The sequence below is a fragment of the Mus musculus genome, chromosome 13, assembly GCF_000001635.26.
Source record: "Mus musculus strain C57BL/6J chromosome 13, GRCm38.p6 C57BL/6J".
NCBI classification, from domain to species: domain Eukaryota; kingdom Metazoa; phylum Chordata; class Mammalia; order Rodentia; family Muridae; genus Mus; species Mus musculus.
In genome coordinates this window covers 56,883,071-56,907,738 of record NC_000079.6, presented here as the reverse complement: position 1 = coordinate 56,907,738, position 24,668 = coordinate 56,883,071, and the positions used below count along the sequence as shown (strand labels likewise).

Sequence of the window (24,668 nt, the reverse complement as noted above, 5' to 3'; positions counted from 1 at the left end):
CAGTATATGTCGTATTTCATAATTTACATAATTGTTATGGCTGGGCCCAATTTATGTCTGAGGTAGAGGAGCCCCTTTTCTTAGACAAAAGGGGGAAAATGCTGTGGGTTGCCCCAATACTGTTTTCTGGTGTTAATTCTGCTTCCTTGGGAGGGGCTGCCCTCCAACAAGCAGTGATATCATGTGAATCTCTTGCCCATTTTCACTGGTCAGATAAAGGCTAGAGCCTGTGATTGGGCAGGGGAAGTAAAGGGGAAATGGGAGGTCTGAGAGAGGAGAAGAGAGGAAGAGAGAGAGGGAGGGGGAGGAGGAGGAGGAGCAAGAGAAGATGGAGCAGAACCACACGGCCAGGAGAAATTGCAAGTAGCAAGGGCCTCATAGCTGGGGAATAGGTTGGTGTGGTGATAGAGCTGCCCAATCTAGGCTTGTAACTTATAAATATACTAACTGGAGTGTGTGTTCTTATACGGGTTTATTGGGGTGAAAATTATAGCAATAGGAAACAGTCTCTCCACGAAGTTCTAACCCACACTTCTTGTAACTGCATTTACCTACCTCCTCCTGTTTTAGGAGTGTCAACCGGCAGGGTTTTCTTCCCCACTGGCTTTCGCAGCCCACAATTTTCTCCCAACTTTTGGGATGAGTTGTTTATTGGGGAACTTATCTCCCCTCTAAGTCTTCCTGTTCAGCATTTGTCCTTTGCCTATGCGTGGGTTGTTTTGCTAAATTAAAAAAAAATCATTATTTTTGTGCAATGGATATTGTCAGACTCTTCTCTTGTTATTTCTGGATTTAGGGTACAGTTTCAAAGTCCTCCCCTACCTAAGTGAAATAATTCAGGTCTTCTTTTGTCATGGGTGGCTTACCCGAGTTGTTTTCTACATTTTTTTAATATGTTTTTACACTTAGATCTCCAGTCAACACGGAAACCGTTCTGGTAACTGGTATGAGATGTGAAACTATTTTGTTCCAGACAAATATTGACTGTCCTAGTATCATCTACTTTCTTGTGTGTATTTCCCCAAACAGAGGGATTTGGAAACATGGATTTAGTGACCTGAATGACAGATGAGCTGAGAAACAAACAAGATCACTCAAAAATTGTCAACAGCAAGATGCCACCCCTGTCCCAAAATTAAACTATCAGATCCAAAAGAAAATGTCCCTAAGGATTTAATCAGGTCACCATGTAAATGCTAAAATTCTAAGGAAAGATGATGTCCATGGGGGAAAGTTCAAGACATGCCTCTTTTCTATCTACTCATTGATCTCTCAGTGATTCCTGTGGGCCAAACTAAGCTTTCTAGGAGCCTGGGTGATGGATCCTACAGTTGTTAACACCTTTGCAAAACAGAAGAGAGCTAGAGAGGAAAGCAGCAACTCTTTCATGGGCCAAAGCCGGTGTAACACTTGACCAAAGTGTAAAATATATCTTCATTCAGACAAGTTCCCAAAAGGTATCATGCAACTTATTAATACGCCAGGAGCCAAATCTCTATGTCTAGCTCTGTTTAAGAGCTAGATGCTTGTTTAGAGACAGTCTGTAACAGCAGTATTCTTATTGGTTCAAATCATCTTTCCTGGAAATGATTTGAGTCAACAAGATTTTTAACTATAGGTATGTCTTGAATGAATGAGAGGGATTAAGAACATGGGGATAGAATTAGAAAGTAATATCAAACTGAAAAGATTAAATAAAAAGAAAAATTTGTTTTTAAAAAGTAAATTGGATACAACCGAATTAATTAAAAATAATGAGCCTGCACAATAAATATAGGAATTTAAAAGCTTGGAGAAAGCTCAAGTCTTCCCTCCCTCCTTCCCTCCCTCTGCCTTTTGTCCTTCCTCCCTCTCTTCTCCTCTCCATCCCTCCTTCTTCCCAGTCCCTCTCTTCTCTCAATCTCTCTCTCTCTCTCTCTCTCTCTCTCTCTCTCTCTCTCTCTCTCTCTCTCTCTCTCTCTCGGTTTTGTTTTGTTTTGTGTTTTGTTTTTGGTTTTTTGTTTGTTTGTTCGTTTGTTTTTTTGAGACAGGGTTTCTCTGTGTAGCCCTGGCTCTCCTGGAACTCACTTTGTAGACCAGGCTGGCCTCGAACTCAGAAATCCACCTGCCTCTGCTTCCCAAGTGCCGGGATCAAAGGTATGCGCCACCCTTTCTCTTTTTCCCCCTTGTTCTTTCTTTCTCTCCCTCTGACATAATTCTTTTGAGATAGAGTCTCTATATGTAGCCCAGGTTGGCCCAAAATATTTGATCTCACATCAGCCTCCTGGGAGCTGGGACTATAGGCACGGGACACACTCCCAGCAAAAGAATTCCCTTTTATCCTTCATCTTTATGTGCTGGGGTTTTATATAATGCTTTTATAAATAAGAACACTTAGTAAAACTAGCATACAATTTTGAACCATGAGAAAACCATTCATTAACTATTAATATATCATAATCTAGCAAAGTCCAAAGATAATCTCAATTTTGAAGAATTTTTAGCTGATATAAAAAATATAAAATAGTTTTTTTATAAGGAGAGGCAAAAGTGGGAGGGAGCAGGACAGAGATCTCAGCTCAAACACAAATGCCTGGTCCGAAGGGAAATGAAATGAAGAAAACCTTCTTTGGGGGGCGGTGCGTAGTCAATCCTCAATGTTCTGCTTCTTCCATACCCAAGCCAAACCATTGTATCTTAGCACCTCTCTGTGACTGCTGTCCACTGATCTAGAGCTAAGGAGAGATCTACGAGCAACGATGCTGCTTAAACAGAAGCAATTGAATACAATTCCCTTTGAAACAAATGTAGCAAGTGGCAGGTCTAGCTAACCACACCGCATCAGAGTAATTGTTAAGAGTGTTCATTAGTGTCCTTTCTTTGAAAAGTTATTTCCTGTCCTAGAATGAGAAATTGTCCTTTTCCTGTTTGCATGATTTTCACTGTTCTGTGGCTTGTTTTATTTTACTCTGGCTTCTAGAAAACACAGGGTCTACCCATAGGCATTGGATGCGGCTCAGAGACACACACAGTAACTAAACCAAGTGGTTCTATCATCTCTATCCTGATTGGCCCCTTTCCTTTTTACCTACTTTGAAGTTGTTGCATATATCTCTATATAGCCTTCTTCTGTTAGCCCAAGAGATCTGGGAGATGTGGAGGGATAGTCTAAAGGACAAGATATTTATTGTATGCCAGTTCTGACAGAGAGGACAAAGTGAGATTAGGAAGAGGGAAGGGACACAAGCCTGATCCAAACCTTGTCACTCTAGAGGGCCATTCTGGAGTAATCACTGTCATTAACAGTGATAAGATGCCTGTCACCAGACCCAAGCCATCCCTCCCCCAAGGATGCTACCAAGGTGAGGGGAGGGTGGAGCAGCCACTGAGGTAGCTGAACAGTGTACACTATTGGTGATGTCTAACATGTCTATCACCAATGACCTTGAGTTGGTTTGGATTCGCTAGATTATATGACTCATGTGGCTCACTTGAATTTGGATCTGCTGTAGAGTCACTTCCTGTTATGGGCTGCAGTCAGCTTATCATGCTTCCCAAATGAGCTGGAGCAGAATTCCCAGAGGTAGGATTTGCTGCCTCTATGACCCATAGAGGATTACCAGTCTTTGTTCCTTTCTCTGGCTTGGAGATTAAAAGACACAGAAATGTGTCCTTTTTACCCCCAGCTTTTGGTGCAAGAGTATCTCACTGTGACTTCTGACGTGCCAACCACCTCTTGCTCACCTGGCCACTTGAGGTATTATAATATCATCAATGTATAAACTACTGGGGCATTCTGCAGTATGCTCAGATAACACACATCTGGTTATACTCTCTTGTGACAGAAGGAAGGAAGTGAGCATAGCCCTTTGGCAAGACCATATTGCACTTGATTTCAACTAGATGTGGATTATATCTGAGTCTCTTTTATAATTTACGATACAAAGACACTTTTCAAAATAATGACAATGTACCTCAGGCCTGTTCACCTATCCAAAGATATCACACCTAACTACCTAACATGACTGTGATCAGACCTACTAACTTGTAGCCCTCACTAGTTACCAATCTAAGTCCATTGGCTCCAAACATGGCAGGCTGGCCAGTTAAATGAAGACATGTTAGGAGGCATCACCTCTTTGTGCATGAAATGCTTAGACCACAGACCAATGAAGGACTCACTCATTCACTGGTCTCCAACACTCTCTTTCTCTTTGGTGCTATGAAGTTTTTAATTTTACCATCATGGTGCAGGGCATGTGAGAACCACTTGGTTATCTTTGCTGTGACTCGGACTCCATGTTGAGGTACAAATGCCAAGAACTTCAGACTCACTTGCAGGCAATGGCTCTCAGGAGAATTCCTAGGCCCTGTGGGCTTCCTGTATATTCTTCTCTGCCAGAATTATGCTTACTACACAAGCACTGTTGGTCTCTGCTCTAACAAGAGGACCATGACAAGACGTGGGGCCTCTGAATATTAATTTCAACTCAGATTTTGTGTTCAGAAGAGTTCCCAATGTCCCCATGGTCACCTTCCTCTATTCCTCAGTGCAAAATCAATCAAGTACATGGCCAGAAGACAGAGCACCCAGAGGTCTGGAGAAGAACTCAGAGAATCACTACTCTGAAAAGATCCTATGGTTCTTTCCCTCAAGGTTGGGTTCATCTCTCTAGGTTCAGATCTAAACACTAGATTGGATCCAGACAATGGAAGAGAAATCACCATCACCATCACCATCATCATCATCCTCCAACCACTCACCCATACATGCACACACAGAGCAAACAAGCAAGCAAGCAAGCAAACAAACAAACAAACCACAAAACCCAAAGTTTCAGAATACTTTGGGTTTCACAATTAAGTCATGTGGAGAGTAGAAACTGTTCTCACATACCCCCTGCCTCCACACATACACAGATTCTCCCATTATCAACAGCATATAAATGTAAGGATTGTTCCAACCAATATCCCTACTTAGAGTATCACTTTGACAAAAGACCACAGCTGGCTTTTGGGTTTGCTCTTGGTCTTGTCCATGTCCCAACATTTGAACTGTATAGCGCCTTCCTTTACTGTATGTATGAAATTGTTTTACAGAGCTGTAAATCCTCTGTGTTCTGCCCATTAACTTCCCCTCCTCCTCAGCTCTGCCAAACACCGGTCTGGTTACCAGACTCACAGTTCTGTTTTTTTCCAGAAATTTCTGGTAGCTGGAATTATATAATTTGTTACTTTCCCACACAGATTTCTTTCATGTCACAATACACATGTGTGATCTAAAAACATAGCTTTTTAGCATAGCAACAGTTATCCTTTGGAAGAAATCATTTATGTGATCACAAACAAAATAATATCTCAGGAAACTGCCTATCTCCTGTCTGTGGTCTGTGGGAAGGCTATGTGTCAGTAACTGGTTCCATATTTCTGTAGATTATGCCCCTTTGGCTGCCTCTCCAATTTTGCTGGTCATTACAGGGATTGTAAAAACCTTGTCCAGGATATTGAAGCCTCTGCCCCCAGCCTCTGTTGCTTCATGGTTCCATCCCACACAGAGTCATCAGTGAGCCAAGCTCTGCAACTATGTAACTCCTGATGCACTGCTCTGCTGAGAAACCCCACATGATCCCAGTGTAGCTCCAGGCCAGCAGCTCATGCTTATGCCTCCAGGACTCTTGTTTATTAAAAGAAAAGTTAATGAGGGGATGGAGAGATAGTTCAGGAGGTAAGAGAATATACTGTTTTTCAAGAATATTCAAGTTTGGTTTCCATCGCCTGTGTAAGGTGGCTCAAGGCTGCCTGTATTACACCTCTGGTGATCCACAGCCCTCTTCTGGCCTCTATAGTGTGTTTATATGCACATAAACACCCCCCCACACACACACATAGACAGTAAATAAATGACCCCACACATACACAGTAAATAAATAAATGAATAGATAAATTAATAAATAAAAATTTAAAAACGATTTACTGACTGACTGGTATACTAAGGATATTTACTAAAATAAAAAGTCACAATTCTACATCACGAATGCACATTGCTAGTAAAAAAAAAAAAAAAAAAAAGACATAGCGATTATAGGATCTCCGTGCTTATGAGACTTTTTGATTCACATCCTCCCCCTTCTACAATGGAAATTCCACCACTTCAAATTTGAAAGTGTAGACCATGGTTCATTCATGTTCTCAGGGGTCATTCTAACAGTCAGTCCAGAGGATCCTATCACTGCCAAAATATTAAACACTAGAATTCAAGGGGGGGGGGGGAAACCAACCTGAAGTTAATCAACTCTTATTCAACCTTTCTCTTAGGACCCTTTGATCCAGAATCTTGAGCCGTCAGTCCTTTCCATATTCTCTTGGCCCCTTCTGGTACACATTAGCTCATGGGGTCCTTTTGGAGAGTTTGTTTTTCAAGTCTCTGACTCAGAGCTTCCTCTGCATTGTGAATATACTGATATTAATATCAACTTAGACACTGTGTACAGCTTAAGCTTAATACAGGCATAGTGGGAAGAAGGATGGTGGGTGGGTTGTCGGGAGCCAGGTATTTCACACGGATGAGAACTACATAACATCCAAATCTGCTGGTGAGAGATCCTAGGTTGCAGCTCTTTTTCCTGTCCATTCTAAGGATCAAACCCGTGCATCCAGCACGCCAGATGGGTGTTCTACCGCCGAGCCACATCCGCAGCCTTGTGATACCTCTTAGTGAAGATGAGTAAGTCATTTCCTCAAACCCTAGAAGGTTCAGAGGTGACTTTGGAGCTTAAGTTATTTCATGATCTACATACCCTCATCCCACCAGAGTCCCGGAGGCTAACCTTGGCAGGTCTGCCTTGGCTGAGCCTTTAGTCATCTGTGAAATTCCATTACTCTGAATATAGATTCTGTGACTCACACATTGGCTTCCCCTAGACTCTAAAGGCACTTCCTTATATGCAACAAGGGTCCTTTGCTTTTTACACGCAAATTTCAGTGTTTTATTATACAACTTCACCATTATCTTTCCATCAGACATCAGTAGTGGTTAACAACAACTATCGAATACCATTCTTGTCAGCCATTACTTCTCCTAGATGTCAATCCATGATACATCTCACTACTATAGACTCCTCTACCTCCTCATTTCTTCAAATGAAAAATTTAACCCCCAGACCATCCCCTTGTCCCATAAGCTATCTGTATGCCATTTATTGTCCCGGTCTCTGGTCTCCTCAGTCTCCGGCCTGCAGAGACAAGAACAACTCGGACACCAAGTCGGGTTCACGCTGCAACTTTACTTCAGGCTTTTTCCCCTACAGCTCTTTTCCCCAGCAGCCTCTTCTTCTACTCCTTCTCCTAAAACAGCTTCTTCTACTACTACTCGCTTCTACTTAGGGCAAGGGCTAAAACAACTCCTATTACAACAGCTTCTCTTACTACTACTTCTACTCAGGGCAAGGGCTAAAACCCTATTCCTGCCGACTCACCTCCTTCTAGCTCCACCCCACCTCATCCAATCAGAATTCACACATGCTCCAGGCATGAGCTCAGGTCGTTCACAGATAGGCTGACAGGTCCGAATCACGAGGAACTGTCCAACCTGGCAGGCAGCCCACGCATGCAGCCTCACTGCGCATGCTCGGGCAAGGTAGTAAACATCTTGGCCGCACCCTCTTCCCACAACTTATGACTAGTGATGGGGTTCCATATTACCTACTGTAAGGTAGTGATCCAATCTAAAACCCCTTTCTCTACATTCTTAACTTATTCCTGATACCAATTAAAACAGGGCCCATTTTCCAGGCAGACGTCAGTGTTGATGTGGACTATTAAGTGAAAATATTCACTGGAGATAAGTGTCTATGGAGAGGAATGGGCAGAAGGGGTAGTCAAACTGTGATCATTTGTCCAACATAGCGGTGAGCCCTAGAAGGTGATGGCGCCAAAGAGAGTATCCCTAGAGCAACTGCCTCCTCCCTCTTCACTGACCCACAGGCATAATCTTCCTTCAAAAGTGAGTGAGCTAGGGTAGGAGACCTCTTTCCAGCTACAGCAAATGCTGATGGGCATGAAAACTGGATGCCCTCCTTAAACAAATCCTTCACTAAAGGGAAACTCCCATTACTACCAGAGTATCTCAGATCTCTTTCAAGGTAGAACATAAATAAATATTTCATATTATTTGGAAGAAGAAAAAGAACAATCAAGAGAGAAAAGAGAAAAAAAATCCAGAGGATGAAGGGAGATATCAACCTGAGGAAGGTACATTACATAAGTTTATGAAAAATTCATAGCAAAGCCTATCAATTTATATGCTGATTTCTAGAAAGTATTTCATATTAGTTTCTGTTTTCTTGAAAAAATACCTTAATAATTCAAGGGTTGACTTTTTTTTTTTTACCTTATACAATTGTAGTACAAACTTTGAAATCTCAATATGTATGCCAAATTAGATAAGCCACATTTTTCATAAAAGATAAATATAAATACAATTAATTTAGCACCATCCTATGATCATTAAGACACAGCTATTTCCAGCTACTCTCTAATTACTTGTGAATAAAGGCACAATATTTCATGACCTGAGAAGACCCTAGACAACAGAATTTTTGCCACATGGTGCTCACTCTAAAAAGTTTGCTGGGTATGTTATAATACAGGAGGAGGAGCCTCATCAGTCTAGTGTCCAATCAAATAGCACTGACTGTTTAAGAATATTCAAAAAGATGTTCATGATTGTGGCTACAATTTCTAAAACAGATCAAGAAATGTTACCTCCAAGAATGACTGTGAGTCATCTGTGAGGTTCTTGGGGGCAAGAGGGCAATTCTCTAGGAAAGGGCGGCAGGGGATGGTTCTTTTCTGTTATTAACAAGCTGATTAGGCTATATGGAACACAGACAGTTGAGGATGCTCACTGCTCAGTGATGTGTTAGCAGAAGCTCAGCTCTATGCCTGGCCCTGTTCTAAGCTTTGAGGGTGACCTACTCTGCTCCAGTGTCACCACCATGATGGTTCCCAGGACCTATTTGGGCTGCTGGATCAGAGCATTTATTCTCTGAAACCAACTCAAGGATCAACAGTAACGGACACCCTATAAAAACTGCCTCCATGTGCAAATGTAACGCATGAGATTAAAATGTTGGCTTCTAATGGATTTTGCACACTTCTAGCTTTATATGCAAATCAGATTGCACTGATTCATCAACATGCTAGTAGCGTTTTCTTTGGAGATGTGTGGAGAAAGACCCTTGGATATTAACGTACTTATTAACTATGTGACCTTGAAAATAATAAATAGTTAACTTTTCTGAATCTCAGCTCCTTCATATGCAAATGGTGGGCAACAGTGGGGTTCATGGTGCCCTTTATCAATTGTTATGGTGACAATTACCTGAAATATGCAAAGCTCCCAAGAGGGTTGGCATTTCCTGCAGTAGTACATACATTTAAATATTTTCTCTCCCTCTTTTGTTGAAAACAAGTAAGGGAATTCCTCTAGTTAGAACCTTCCAAGAAGACTGATGACAAAATTAATTTTATTCCATAAGCCTCCACACAAGCTCTCCAATATTAAAACTGTGCTTTGTGGAATAAAATACTTTCCCCCAAAGAAATTTTTCTTAAAATTAACATTTTTCTCTTTAAAATATTTATGGTTCTAAAGGATATAGGATTTTAATTTTTCATTAGACTCAAACAAATAGGCTTGCTCACTTGAATAAAATGCTAATTTTTCCGAACTCTTTAGTATTACTAGAGCATAGAAGAATATATAGGAAGCTAGCAGAAATGTCTTCCACAACCACAAAGTTAGACACTTCACTGTAACTGAAAATAGCCTGTGATTACGTCCTCCTCATCATAATTAGTGAATCAATATAGAACAAGACTTTCTTAATTATAATACACTTTCTCAAGATACTGAGTTATGACTCTAGCTGCTATTGATAGAGATGGTTATTTTTTAATAAATAGCCAACGGTATATTTTTGTAAAATTCTGAGTTAAACTGTCCTTGTTTCTTGTTTCTATACATAATAATCTCATTGAAAAACACATTAGATAAAGTTTATATATGTATGTGTGTGTATATATATATATATCCATCTATGAAAGGAAGCAATGGAGGAAGGGCAGAGGGAAGAGAGAGGAATGGACTGATTATTTTACAGAAATCATAGAAATATTAATTAACTTAAGAAAGGCCATCTGTCCAGTTGACCGGTAACACTTGATAGATTCAGTCTTCAGAGGCCTTCTTGTCTAAGCCCCTTACTATTTACAGAGGCTATACATACATGAAGAGGCGCTTGTTTAAAGGGTGACTACTTACCACCCAGAAAATGTCACACCCCCTTGAAAGCACAAGTTGTAGTAAGCAGAACAGTGAAGTAATTAAATCTTTGCTATCTACACTTAGGATAAGCGAGCCATCAGCTCTCACACTGGGGCATGTCTCGGGGGCGTGTCTTGGGTCCTGCATAAGGTCTTTCTGTCAGCTCAGCTTGCAGGTTCCCCATAGAGTCTAGAGCTCATGACCTCTCATCAAACATCTTGTGTTTGTATCCTTGGATCTCTGAGTGCAACCTTCAGTCTCACCACCTAGAAGATGGACATGACAATGGCTACTTGCTTATTGAGTTGTGGTGACACTGGAGCAGAGTAGGTCACACTCATAGCTTAGAACAGGGCTAGGCATAGAGCAGAGCTTCTGCTATCACATCATTGAGCAGTGAGCATCCTCAACTGTCTGTGTTCCACATAGCCTAATCAGCTTGTTAATAACAGAAAAGAACCATCCCCTGCCGCCCTTTCCTAGAGAATTGCCCTCTTGCCCCCAAGAACCTCACAGATGACTCACAGTCATTCTTGGAGGTAACATTTCTTGATCTGTTTTAGAAATTGTAGCCACAATCATGAAAATCTTTTTGAATCTTCTTAAACAGTCAGTGCTATTTGATTGGACACTAGACTGATGAGGCTCCTCCTCCTGTATTATAACATACCCAGCAAACTTTTTAGAGTGAGCACCATGTAGCAAAAATTCTGTTGTCTAGGGTCTTCTCAGGTCATGAAATATTGTGCCTTTATTCACAAGTAATTAGAGAGTAGCTAGAAATAGCTGTGTCTTAATAATCATAGGATGATGCTAAATTAATTGTATTTATATTTATCTTTTATGAAAAATTGTGGCTTATCTAATTTGGCACATATATTGAGATTTCAAAGTTTGTACTACAATTGTATAAGGTAAAAAATATAAGTCCTTGAATTATTGTTTTTCTTATAAAGTCAGTGTTTCAGTTAAGGATATTTCTCTCCCATGTCATCAAGATACCTTGGTGTTTAAGACTGATACACTGTGCCATAACATACTGATTGGGGAAAATGGTGGCTGTTGGAGACATGAATTGGTACACAGGGAATTTCCTTTCAATATGTGAAAAGTTACATATAAAGTTAATCATTATAAAGTCTCTTCTACCAAAGTCAGATGAGCCTAGGCAATACTAACAGATCATAAAACGAAGGCCACGTTAGAAAACGCACCACTCTCAAAAGAGAAAGTGGGTGTGGCTTTAGGATCACAAAAGGAGCTTATTACTGTCACTCTATCTTCTGGTTAGTCCCTCCCCCCACAGTCTGTCCCTCCCCCCAAACACCTATAAACCAACAAGTAGGAAATCAGCCCATTCCCCACTTTTCACTTGTTTAAACTCATTAAGACTCTTCATGTTGCTTTAAATAACTAAAGGGTGTGTGTTTGCATGAGTGTGTGTGTGTGTGTGTGTGTGTATGTGAGTGTGTGTTTCTCTCTCTCTCATTCTCTCTCTGTGGGGGGTGTTATGCACTATTCTAGGGGGAGGGGCATGAAGAAATCCTGAGGGGTTCTGATAGAAAAGCAGAGTTGTTCTCTCCCTTTCAAAGCTACGTCTGGAAGAGGGGTGGGGACTAGACCAGCCCATCATCACGCTGCATGCCAGTCTCACACACGGATGCTTCTCCTTCACATTCTCTGGGAAATTTCCCCCAGATTAGGAAAAGGACAGGAAGGCAAGTCGGCCACAAAAGGCGAGTTTTCACCATTCCCCACAAAGGAAAGCAGAGCGCACCTCCACACAATCGCAACTCCGCTCTCTGGAGCAGATCTCGACTTCAGCACCACGGAGAGCGGCACCTCCGCCTCGGCCACCCATGGGGAGCCAGATCCCGGAGACTCCGTTCAGGATTCGGGTCATCTAGAGGAGGGACAAGCCTGCGTATTCTACTCTCGATGTAAGTGGCTTTGGTGGTTGGTTTATATTGATTTTCCCAGTAGAGACTGCTTTATCCCCGAAATATGGAATTGAACTTTTATTTATTAGCCCTTTTGCAGGCACTGCTTAGATTTGGGGATCCAAGTCTGGAGCTGAAATCTTTTCTACTGAGTTGGTACGATATTTTCCCCCTTTTGTTGAATGTCTAAGTTTACAAGCCATGTAGAAATAGGAAACTCAACCTGGTATCCTGTAAATTTCATGCTGGAGTAGTACAGTTTTATTCCTAGAAGAGAGCATGTGTGTTATCTCGGCTTCTGCACTGCTGAGAGCTTCTCTGGTTTGATTTTAATATAAATATGGAGTTGGGGAGAGAACCGTAGCTACATTATAAGAGATTACACCATTAAAGAACTACAGGTGGCGATAAAAGGCTATTTTTTTTCAGTTTTCTTTCTTTCTTTTTTTTTCTTTTTTTCTTTCTTTCTTTTCCCTGTTGAAAATAGGGTCCTGGGTGTATGTTTCCTCTAGCCATTCATTTCAAGATAACAAATATGCTTTTAATAAATGAGACGTAAACCTTGGCAGGGCTTTGGGCATAAGCTTTGTCACTAGAGATGACAGAGTCTCTCACTTAAGTTCATGCTGTAAATTCACTTATGTAAGGCTGGGTAGATACAACCAAAGACGCTGTGCCATTAACTGCCATTTAATGGATTCAGGGTAGCTTTGCAAAAGGCAATAATGATTGACCCCATCTGATCTCCCTCAGTAAAATTTTGCCTCAGAATGCCATCTGCTGGTGGGTCCTCTTCCTAAAGCATTGGGCACACATCAAATTTATGAATGAATGAATTCACATAAAATCCAGAATATCCATTATGGATAGCATACAAATCTACTCCCTGGGATCGACCGGACAGCAGTTCCCCAAGCTTCTGTTATCACAGTGGAATTTCGTATTGATTTCCCTAAACACTTGTCCTTCAGCTTAAAAGTACGTAGAGTAGCCAACTCCTTTAGGCAGTAATTAACCCAGAAAAAAACAGAACTGTGTGGTGCCTCACTGTGGCTAATTGTGGAATTCATGTGGCATTGTGGGTGAGAACTAGCAGGAGCTGTTGCTCGGGGTAAGCAATCATCCCTTCTGGGAAGCACTCAGCAGGCCATGGGACCCCTTTCAGTTCACTCCTGACTCTCCTCACAGAGGGAGAGGAACCGCGCAACACTGTGCACTCTTATTTTATCCCAAGACTAATCTTAACATAACTATTTGAGCTGGCTTTTTAAGCTCTTTCTGGAACTATATAAAATATGAGATACAGACACCCGGTTTCACATCTTCCTGTGGTCTAGATAAGCAAATGAAGATTTTAAAAAAAAATCAGAAACAAAGAGAGCAGGCAAAGTGCTAGTTAATTTAGATTGCTAAACCGTACCACAGTTTGTAAACACTAGGAATAACTTCTTCCCTAGATGATGTTGTGTGTGTGTGTGTGTGTGTGTGTGTGCGCGCGCGCGTGTGTGTTACTGATGTTACTGATAGACATATACGGCATGGAGGAATAATAGATGATAGTTTCCAATCCTAGATGAAATGGAACCACACCCACTTTTGCAGAACTGACTGAATAGTAGATCTTACTATTAGTAACATGGACAGCCTGGAGTGGTTTGCTTCATTCTCGTAGTAGGACCTTACACACACAGTGGAGTAGCTAACCAGGTATCTGTTTTCTTTCACTCAATATACAAACATATGCTCACTAACTTGGGTCAGAACCCAAATGCCTTAGATCCACAATTCAAACAATAACTTTACGGATGCTCGATGATGTGGGGGTATTTACCAGCTACCAAGGCGTCTATAGGCATAATTTCACCTCACCTTCAACATGCTGGGAAGATAAAACTCAGAAATAAGTGGGATACCTTTGGGAATTCACAAGAAACTCAGGAGTAGGATGGAAAAAAAATGGAAATGTTTCAGTTTTCTGTTCTAGTTCTTCAGGGACTTGACAGATTGGCCCTCTGAAAGCTGCTTCCTCTACCTAAGCCCTCTGTGGCTTACAGCAGAGTTAGTCCCTTGGAGCTGATTTTACTTCAGAACTGATACCTTAGTTTTGAAGTTGTCAGTCAGAAACAAGAAATAATAGCTACAGGACTGTCTGGGACCTTTGTAAGAAAGTAGATACTTGTAACCATCAATACCAGAGTTTTATCATTAAAAAAAAAAAAAAGAGACCAATCCAGATCAAGTATTTGAGAATTGACCTATTTCACTATGTACCACAACCTGAACATCAAGAGCTCTAGATGCCGGGTAGAGATGCAGTATAAACAAGCAATCCCCTTGCCCACAAGGATCCTGCACTCTAGTGGGAATGTCTGTGGACTAGGTAAACATAGAAACAGGCAAGAGTAAGATGGATGTCAGCAGCAGACCAGCCAGACGCAAGGCTTGAAATCCAGCAGAGCACACATCTACCAGAGGGTGCCCCGACCAGGCCTTGAGTATCTTGGGAAATGTGACTAATGTACCGGAGTCCCATTTCTTTGTCTGCTAAACGGGAATGGAATTAGCACCTACATGATGCTGTATTTTCTATAACTTAAAATGTCGATGCTCAGTCTGAAGGCTGACGCGTGGTTGATGTGTGATACGTATTAATTGATATAATTGAGTAGTCATTTGGGATGATAGTTAGGCTTATCATATGATAATTTACAACAGTAATTTATATAAAGCACTTAACATGGTAATTAGAACTCCGTAAATGTATGTGTTTCAACCATCTCTGTCATCACAGTCATTTGAAACAATACCCGAGTCTGTCAGCATAGAATATAATCTGAACCCACAGAAGCAAGGTGCATTGGGTTTTGGTCATCACTGTCTCTAAAGTGTCTAGGACACTTGGTAGAAATGCTACTTAATATTCAGTGACAAAGTCACTGAGGTGTTGGGGATGACTACAGATTGCTTGGCTTTCCTCACTTCCACTTCATAGGCTAAAACTCAGAGTCTGTTCTCGGGGAGATGAAGCTCAGAACCTGGTAAAACTGGGCTCGGTTTTCGCGGGTGCCTGATCTGAATTCTGGATCGTTTGGTTCTATGTCCAGCTGGGGAATGTTACAGACTGAATTGATTTCAGGCTTGGATGATCTCCACAGAGGCCTTTGAGGCGTGTTGCAATTTTAAAAGAAGGGAGGGAAAAAAAAGACAACACATCTCTCAAAAGAGATTCTTAAGTGCCCTTTTCTTCTTTGGTAACTAAGCAGAACCCTGACTCCAAACTCACCACATGTACAGCCGGACTTAGGGCCCAAGGTGGCTGCTTTCATGGCTTACTCACATCTGGGTAAGAGAAGCTCGATAAAAATAGCATCCCAAGGAATGGAGAGGGAGTTTTCCAGTCCCTCCTCCTCTCGGATGGTTTTGTCTGCACCAGACTGCTTCTCGGTGACACCAGTGTCAGCATAGGCATTCCGGAGAATGAAAGCCACCGGGCCTTAGATGAGAAGGACAGTGAGCTTGACCGCTCATCTCAGTGACATGGAGATAAAAGGCATCTGTGTTCAAAGTTCAGTGCAAAGGAACATAGCGAAGTAAAGACGACCGAATGCCAGTTGCACTTAGGGATGCTCCTTCTCCTCGCTGCCCTGCAGCTGGGATGGGGACCCGCAGGGAAACACACTGAGTTCCCAGGTGTGAGCCCGACCACCAGCTACTGTAGGCTGAGTGATTTTGCCATAGGCTGTCTTGTGGAGTCCATCCAACCCATGTGACATCCATGTCCCTAATATGATACTATTGGATCAAGATTAAATGGCAAAGACATGGAAGTAAAATATATCCATTGGTACGCATGCATTAAAAAGGCCATCATCAGAAGGATGCCGGGAGCAAGGTGGGGGGCGGGGGGCTGTCAGATCTGACAAGAATTCTACAGTGAGGCTTAAGGTCTACTTCAGCGTTTGAATCCTTTCCGGGTCTGCTGTGTAGACCTCCTGGGACATGTCCCCACTGAATGACACAGCCCCATTTTATAGACTTCCAGCCACACATGAACTGAAGCCTATACGATTTCATTTTAATTCCGAGTTTGGCTAGAAAAGGAGGAGAGCTGGTCATTTTTGAGCATCCAAATGAATCTCAGAGCTGAGAGTTTAAAGGCTCTGAAGACTGGCATGTTTGCTTCATCTTCCATCTGCCTTCAAGGTCACTCAGAAAAATGTACAGCCAGTGAGGACAGTTCCCCTCTGAGAAGTCACAGCCACGCAGTCCCACACGTGTGCGCATGCATGCTCCGCCCCCTACACAGTATAATTATTACAGAAACATCACATGACACCACTCCTCCCTGCCCTAAGATTTAGACATTTCAGTTTGTTCACTTAAAAGATTAGCATGCTAATATTCTGATTTTTCTTTTCTTTGGGTAACATGGAAAATTAACGAATGATGTGAGTGTTGTTTCATTTTGCAGGCTTCGATGTCTACCATATTCATGTGGAGTTTGAATTTAGATTGGGTATTTCTGTGTTCCCTGCAAAGTGTTCTCTGCTCGGACTTGGTTCAGTGGTTATTCTATTTCCTTTGAATTTACTCCCCAAGGCTTCTTGCTATGTAATAGCTTGGTACCCTTGACCTTGTAAGTCTGAACCACTGTCCCTCTTAGACAGCCTTGGGATGGAAAGGGGAGAGAATGGAGCCTGCCTCTCTGAGGACAGCTGCTGCTTCATACCTGGCACAGCTCGCAGGCTCTTGAGGGAAGCTGCTCTTCCTGGGTTTGAGCTGTGATGACTAAGTCCGGGGAGAGGCTCCCCAGAGGGATGGACGACTGTGTATCTCAGAACGGGCGAGTGATTCTATGAGGAACATCATTCTTCTGTGGTTTCAATTTCCACAATTTCGGTGTCTTTGTGTGCCCAGATGACAGGCCTGGAAAGCAGGTTCACTCAAGCTCCGGAATGAGGGGGAGGGGAAGACCAATGAGGGGGCTGGCTTCTACCCCCCTTCAGAAGTGCCTACTAATGAACCTGCACTGTTTGGGCCTCCCTCGACTGGGGAACCATTGCCATAGGATCCCCATCTAGGATCTGCCTTGTGTGGGAGGGAGCAGCCTCTTGGTGAAATGACAACCCTCTGGGGAGAAAGGGCTCAGAGGCCTGGGAACTTGAACTGGAAGCTCTCCCCTGCAATCTTCTATCAAGGCGCGCTTTAGAATAGGTGGCGGTTTATATCGGCAGGGCTTACTGTCAGGATTTATTACCTGGAGCTGGCTTGGAGGGGGTTCCCATGACACCTGCATTTAGTTTTTGCAGAAGAAGGAGCCACTCCACCTTGCCATACGGGGCTTTCCCAAGGGAAGTGTGACTCAGCTCCAGGCAGGATTTAGAGTACCCAGGTCTGACCTCCAATGATCTACAGCAGGGGCTGGACCCTGAGGAGCTGGGTCAGGTCAAAGGTTAAGTGAGCATGAAAGCACCAGTTCAGAATTCCAAAGTCTACACAGTCGCAAACTCCAGGGTCGACGTGAAAGCTCTAGTGTGAATTATTGGTGCAGCTTATTTCTTTAATCGGTTTGAGAGAAGTGCCAGGCACTTGGTAGGCCACAAACACAATCAGGAACAGCAAGACAGTTCTCTGGGACAATGGGAAAGACTTAAAATGAGCTTCTCGGTTCTTACCGGGAAGCAGGTGCTCTCTGGGTTAAGACTGTGCCATCCTGAATCATTCAGATAGCATGGGTGAGAGAAGACAGGAAAAGGGAATTCAGGTGGGAACAACTTGGGGAACAGGAAAATCTAAGATGTGCAAGTTGGGAGTAGCCTGGGGTACATCTGGTCTAGCCCCTCTCATTCACAGCTGTAATCTGGGACCAAGGAACTAGGTACCCACAAGGTTCCTAGGCTAGCTGGAAAGGTCTGATTTGAGCTCAGATTACATTATGGCTGCCTCTTTTGGTGACATCTTAAATTTTGGTCACAGGTCAGTGAGATGGCTAAGCCGTTCAGGCTCTTTCTTATCAATAAGCCGGAGAAGTTGAACCTTTGATTCGTGGGACCCACATGGTGGGAGGGGAAAAACCAAATGCTGCAGGTTACCCTTGGACCTCCACACGTGCTCTCTCACACACATGCAAATGCTGCGCATAAATAGATAAAAAGTAAAGAGAAAAATTAAGGACAAACAAAACAAAACAAAACAACCAACCACCCCAACAACAAATCCTTGGCAAACCCTTAGGTGACTTGGCAAAGCCAAGAAACCTCAAGACTGCCAGAGCCATGTGGCTTTCAAGGGCTGGTAACCAGTGCTCTTCTATCAGCACAGGTGAGGATAAACTTCCTTCTCTGTTGGTTTTACAGAGGACCTGCACAAGCTGGCGAACCCAGAGCTCTTAGCATAGCACCTGGGACACTGCAGGGTCTCGTAAATGCTAACTGTTGCTGTTAGTCGATCAGTAGTAACTTCTCTGTGCCACAAGGGGAAAAGTAACAAGTTAGAAGTATGCACAGCATGTGAGCTGGGCTATGTCTTCTACCGAGAAGACAGAATACAGGTTTTCTGGATCTAGTCATAGGGAGATGAAGATGACTCCCCTAGGAGTCTCTGTAAGAGGCAGTCCTGTTCCTGGCCACATCTTGATTTGAGTAGGTGCCGGATTTGCCTGAGGCCCAGGGGACATGACCCACATACAGAATGGCACCAACTGTAGGATCAGTACTGTGTGGCCATGCTTATAGCCTAGTACAGTGGGACCAGAGTGTCAGAACTCAGTAGAGGGGGAGACGTGGGAACCAAAGGTTCTACTGTATCCTCCATGGAGACTGGGCATAGGCATTGGACAGGAAGGGAGAGATAAACTAACATTGAGTAGCTCTAGCCTCTACCTGCCCCTTGAACCCACACTGTGGAACACACACACACACAACACACACACACACAAACAAAAAACTCTGTGCATCGTTATAGGGCTAAGAAAGCAAGAATGCAGAGAGGTTGGGGGACCTGCTCAGTCTGACACAGAAAGAAATAAAACGTCCCCACTTGCCCGTTTCCCCCGCAGCCCTACCCCATTCCCTCCACTGGTACAGGGCAACTCAAGCTGCTTTTCTGCTCTGCTCCACCCCTCTAACCTCAGGGACAGCAGACAGTAAGTCAGCATTCTCCCAATTGAAAACAAAAAACAAACAAACAAAAAACACAAAACAATAATAGCAAAACAAACAAACAAAAAAACAGTATTTCAGATGGTCTAGCTAGACTTGACAATGTCTGGCAGGATCCCAATCGTGATATTCTTATATGTCAGATTTTCTTTGTCCTTCTGAACAGTCCCCAGGTCCCTAGAAAAGTTACAAATCATCTTTGCCATTGTCCTTCAGGTTGGGGAGCAACACCTTCAAAAACATGCAGCGCCGGCACACCACCTTGAGGGAGAAGGGGCGCCGCCAGGCCATCCGGGGTCCTGCCTACATGTTCAACGAGAAGGGCACGAGCCTGACCCCTGAGGAGGAGCGCTTCCTGGACTCGGCTGAGTATGGCAACATACCAGTGGTCAGAAAAATGCTGGAGGAATCCAAGACCCTCAATTTCAACTGCGTGGACTACATGGGGCAGAACGCGCTGCAGCTGGCCGTGGGCAACGAGCACTTGGAGGTCACTGAACTGTTGCTGAAGAAAGAGAACTTGGCGCGGGTGGGCGACGCGCTGCTGCTGGCCATCAGCAAGGGCTATGTGCGCATTGTGGAGGCCATCCTCAGCCATCCGGCCTTCGCGCAGGGCCAGCGCCTGACGCTCAGCCCGCTGGAGCAGGAGCTGCGGGATGATGACTTCTATGCCTACGACGAGGATGGCACGCGCTTCTCCCACGACATCACACCCATCATCCTGGCGGCCCACTGCCAGGAGTATGAGATTGTGCATATCTTGCTGCTCAAGGGTGCGCGCATTGAGCGGCCCCATGACTACTTCTGCAAGTGCAATGAGTGCACGGAGAAGCAGCGCAAGGACTCCTTCAGTCACTCGCGCTCCCGGATGAATGCCTACAAAGGACTGGCCAGTGCCGCCTACCTGTCCCTATCCAGTGAAGACCCTGTCCTCACTGCGCTGGAGCTAAGCAACGAGTTAGCCCGACTGGCCAACATTGAGACTGAATTTAAGGTAACCCTCCACTCGCCATCCTGCGAGCAGGTGGCCCAGGGGCCCTTCCGCGTGTACCAAAGAGCAAAATGGGTTGTGCGCCTATCAAAGGCAGAGTGAGAGACTTGGGGCTCTTGTCTTTGGGGTTCACCGTAGGGGAAGAGTGGATCGCGATAATTTGTCGTGTGTAGACCTGGGGGAAAGCAGCCTAGAACTGGGATGTTTTAAACTACGTAAGGTTAGCGAAGGAAGAGGCAAGAGAAAGAGAAGAGCTATCAGAGACTTGGCTGTGGACCCTAGAAACTGAAAGTTCCAAAACCCAGCAACCTGAGGTTACTTCCGGTCTGGGACTTAGGTTAGTGCTACTGTTTGATTGGGTGGCTCTGACTACCACATTCACATTCTGGATTGCTGGTCGTACAGTCGACTTCAGAATGACCACGAAAAGAAGTTTGGCTTTTCAAAAAAAAATTTTTTTTTGAGATAGGATCTTGCTATGTATTCCAAGCTTGACTCAAACTTCTAATTCTCCTGCCCGAGTCTTTCCAGGACTAGGGGTCCCATACCAGGCAAGGCCAGTCTTTCTTAGACCCAGTGACCTGTTGCTATTGTTCTGTCAGTTGGCTGTGGCAGAGGCTCACAAAAGACCAAACCAAACTCTTCTTAAACAGGGTTGAATTTGCCAACTCAAATGCCAGTGAATAAGGCTCAGGGTTGTTCCAGAATCCAGGCAGCCTGAAAATACCTTGATTTACCAAGCCAGCTCCAAAGTCTGGAGACCCACCCACCCCACCCAAGGGCTATTCCTGGAGAGTACTTTTGCTTTCTCTGTCAACTGACATTTGCTCTGAAAGAGAAGACCGGGCCCAGGTGTAAGAATGAATCTCTCTTGACAGGATGTTTAGTAAGAAGAGCAAACATTGATTAGGTACTTGCCGCCTGCCAATTACTCACCTGGCTTACCTGTGAGATCTTATTTAATCTCAACAACCATGTGTCAAGGACACAACACCCCCATTTTGCATGATAGCACAGAGCTGAAAGCACACAACTAAGGAAGCAGCCAGTGCCTCCTGGTGCCCTTGTTTAATCCTTCCAGCTAAGGAGTGAAGGGGGTGTGACCGGGGTGTGGCCGGGGGTTTGGCCGGGAGAGGAGAAACCACAGCTAGACTCAGGCATTTCTCATCCTGACACTTGCTAAGAAACTGCTGTGTGCTGGATACCCTGAAAATAAGAAATGGTGTCTCACACAGAGCTGGTGATCAGATGTTACCTACAAGTGAATAATTTATTGTCCAGACAATGTTCTGTGTAGAACGTGTCCCTGCATGGGTTCAATGGTGAGTCCTGCCTCACAGCAAGGGGGCCTTTGGCCAAGCTGCTCAGGCAGGATTCAAAGAAGGAGCTCAGATAGGGTTGGGTTGGGCCTCGATCGATGAGACAGGTGAAGTGGAGACCCACAACAGCCCAAGGTAGGGAGGGGACAGAGAAGTAGCTCTGTGTGACTACAACACAGCTTCCTGGGATGTGGGGATGAGTGGGAGGCGGGGGTAGCAGAGCCCAGAGGACTCTGCTCACCAATCTGAGCACTTCGAACGTTATCCTGTAGGAAATGAAGGCCCACTTAAAAAAAAATGTGGTTAAGGGACTACGGTAATGACGGAGATGTGGAAATTTGTTTGACAGGAAAGTAAGATGAATTTGAGGATGCAAGCTGGGTCTAGATACAGAGGTAATTCGGTTATATAATATGAGACCACAGATGCTTGTCTCTCGGGAGAAGCTTGCCCCACAAGCTGGGGTGGGGCAGGGTAGCTGAGCTTGGCTAATAGGAGGGTGCAAGGCCACAGGCTGTGAGAAAGGAGACCTGTGATTATGTTTAGTTTAGTCTGTCTGCTCCAGCTCAGCCCCGCCCACTGAACCCGAGCTACTTCCAAGATCCCTGTATTGTTCCCGGCTTCATTTAGGTGGAGGTGCAGAACAGCCCCATAGGAGCTCCCAGGAAACAGCTGTTGCTTCTTTCCTGGTCTGTCTAGTATAGTAACCTCGTCTCCTGAGGCCAAGGATGTCCCAGCCAATGACAGTGGAGTTTTGCTTGTTGCCCAGAGTTCAGGTGGATCTGCACGTGCTGTGTGGCAGGAATGGCTAACCCAGTTCAATCAGACACAGGGTCTGGCCAAAGCGGGAGGGGCTGGGGGAAGAGCAGGCAAAAAGAGAAAATGTTATTGGGCCAGGTCATCCGGATGGTTGTGTGGTTCTCCGATTTTCTCCCACCTGAAAGTGAGCCAGCCTAAATAAAACGATGCTAGATTGACATTTGGAAACCCCTCTGAGACATCGGTTTCCATTAGTAAAATCTGAAGGTCTGTTATACTTCAGTATCCACCATCTCTAAATCTGGGAGGCTTTGGAAAGCATCTTTGGAAAGCAAGTAGAATATTCGAGGTCAAACGTAAATTATGAGAATTGTGGACAATTAAGAAGACTACACACGTGGTGAGAAATATTTTCTACCAAGAATTGATTCACTCGGAGTGAGAACTAGCTTAAGGACATTTGTTGGCTATTAACACCTTCCTAGGGAGCTGAGATAATTTTAGGATGTGAATAAACGGTTCACTATAAACCAACCCAACCAATCCCTTAGAAATTACTACTCATTCAAGGATCTCTGCATGGGCATCCCAGTGTTGTGAATTTCTGAGAGCAGCTTTTCAGGAAGTCAGATTGCAACAAGAGGCTAAAGAACACGTGGACATGTTCTACAAAGTGCTCGATGAGGCTGTTCTGTTTTCAAGGGACTACATGTTGCCATCTAGGTAGCCACGTTATGAGTATGACCAGATGCTGTCAATTACAGAGATACCAAAGGATCTCTGGAAATATGTCAGATGTCGCCCTCTGTGTCATTTCAAACATTCTAGAGCAACTATTCCTGGGCAGGAAGCATTATCCATAACAAGCCTGAAGCCAGTTTGCCTGGGCTGTTGTTTTTGGAGTCATCATAATTTATTAGCAAAATTAAGTATAGCCATTAATAAGAAGCATAACCAATGTCAAGGTCTCAGTTAAGTTGTAGCTGAAGTCAGATTCAAGCCATTATTTTGGTGGGTAATTATATAGCCACTCAAGGACTGTCTTAGGTCAAATTGTCTTGGGTCTAGGAAGGTGTTAAAATGTGATGTGATCACTAGAGCCTTCCTGGTGCTTCCGATGGAACCTAGTAAATCAGTGGGCATTTTTGAAACACTTGATGAAAAGAATGAAGGAGTTCCCCAAAGGAAAACCATTGCGGCTACCGAGGCGAGTGTGACTTGGTGTGTGGCTTAACCTCATCACACGTGTGCAGGTATTGAATGGAGGCATTTCATGTGCATCATTTGGGAAATTGGGAAAATTCTAAAGAAGGCTGCCAGCTTGGTGGTTATTCTAGTTTACTTTCTGTTCCTGAGATAAACACTATGACCCAAAGCAATCTGAGGAGAAAGGGGTTCAGGCAAAAGGGCTTGTGTCCCCTGACTGGTCACAGTCTATCTCTGAGGGGAAGCCAAGACAGGAACTCCAGGCAGGAACCCGAGTCAGTACCTAAAGCAGAGACCACAGGGGAATGTTGCTTCTGGCTTCCTCTCCCTGGCTTGCTTAGCTGCCTTTCTTATTCAGCCCAGGATGGATGCTGCCACTCACAGTGGGCTGGACCCTCCCACACCAATCATCAGTCTAGAAAATGTCCTCCAGACATGTCAAGCTGAAGGACACAACTCTTCAGCTGAGGTTTCTGTCTTCCCAGCTTTTCCCATTTGTGTCATGCTGATAAAAACTAACCAGCCAGGGCAGTGAAGGAATGAAGCCCATATGCTAAATAACTGGGGACTGATTACATGCTATGCTGTGTGGTGTGTGGAAGGCAAAGTGTGTGTGTGTGTGTGTGTGTGTGTGTGTGTGTGTGTGTGTGCGTGAACATGTGTGTTTTCCTGGCTTTACTTAAAGTTGGACTTGGAGAGAGTATTGCCTGAAGGGGTGAGGAGCAATGGGGAGCTGAAGGGAGGTGGTTTGGGACACCAGAATCTGTCATATGTTCCTCCACACTATGCTACCATTTTGAAGCATCCATGTGCCTCTGTCAGGGAAGGAAGAAGTCTGTCAGTGTATCTGCTGCTTAGCGTTTGGCTATCCTGAAGATGGGCAGAGGCGCCCGGCACTGAGGAGGCTTGCACCGTTCTGGTACAGTGCCAGCTCGAGAGCAGCCTGTGCACTGCAGCCTGAAGCTTGGGAGGGGAGAGGAGGAGGCA

At 44.1% G+C, this 24,668-nt stretch overlaps 1 protein-coding gene across 7 annotated transcripts in view; it reads left to right on the top strand.

Annotated features, from left to right (window-relative positions):
• The first annotated feature begins 11,770 nt into the window (after positions 1–11,770).
• The window catches only part of Trpc7 (transient receptor potential cation channel, subfamily C, member 7), a 122,871-nt gene continuing 109,973 nt past the window's right edge, over positions 11,771–24,668 (top strand). For 3 of the 7 annotated variants that reach the window (NM_001302372.1, NM_012035.3, NM_001302373.1), the window contains exons 1-2: positions 11,950–12,246; positions 19,623–20,400. In NM_001302372.1, the coding sequence (NP_001289301.1) occupies positions 12,245–12,246; positions 19,623–20,400 (780 nt within the window). In that variant the 5' untranslated portion in view covers positions 11,950–12,244. Of the gene's footprint in view, positions 12,247–19,622; positions 20,401–24,668 lie in introns of all 7 variants that reach the window. The other 4 variants (XM_006517264.4, XM_006517262.4, XR_001780787.2 and 1 more) reach the window with 3 other exon arrangements.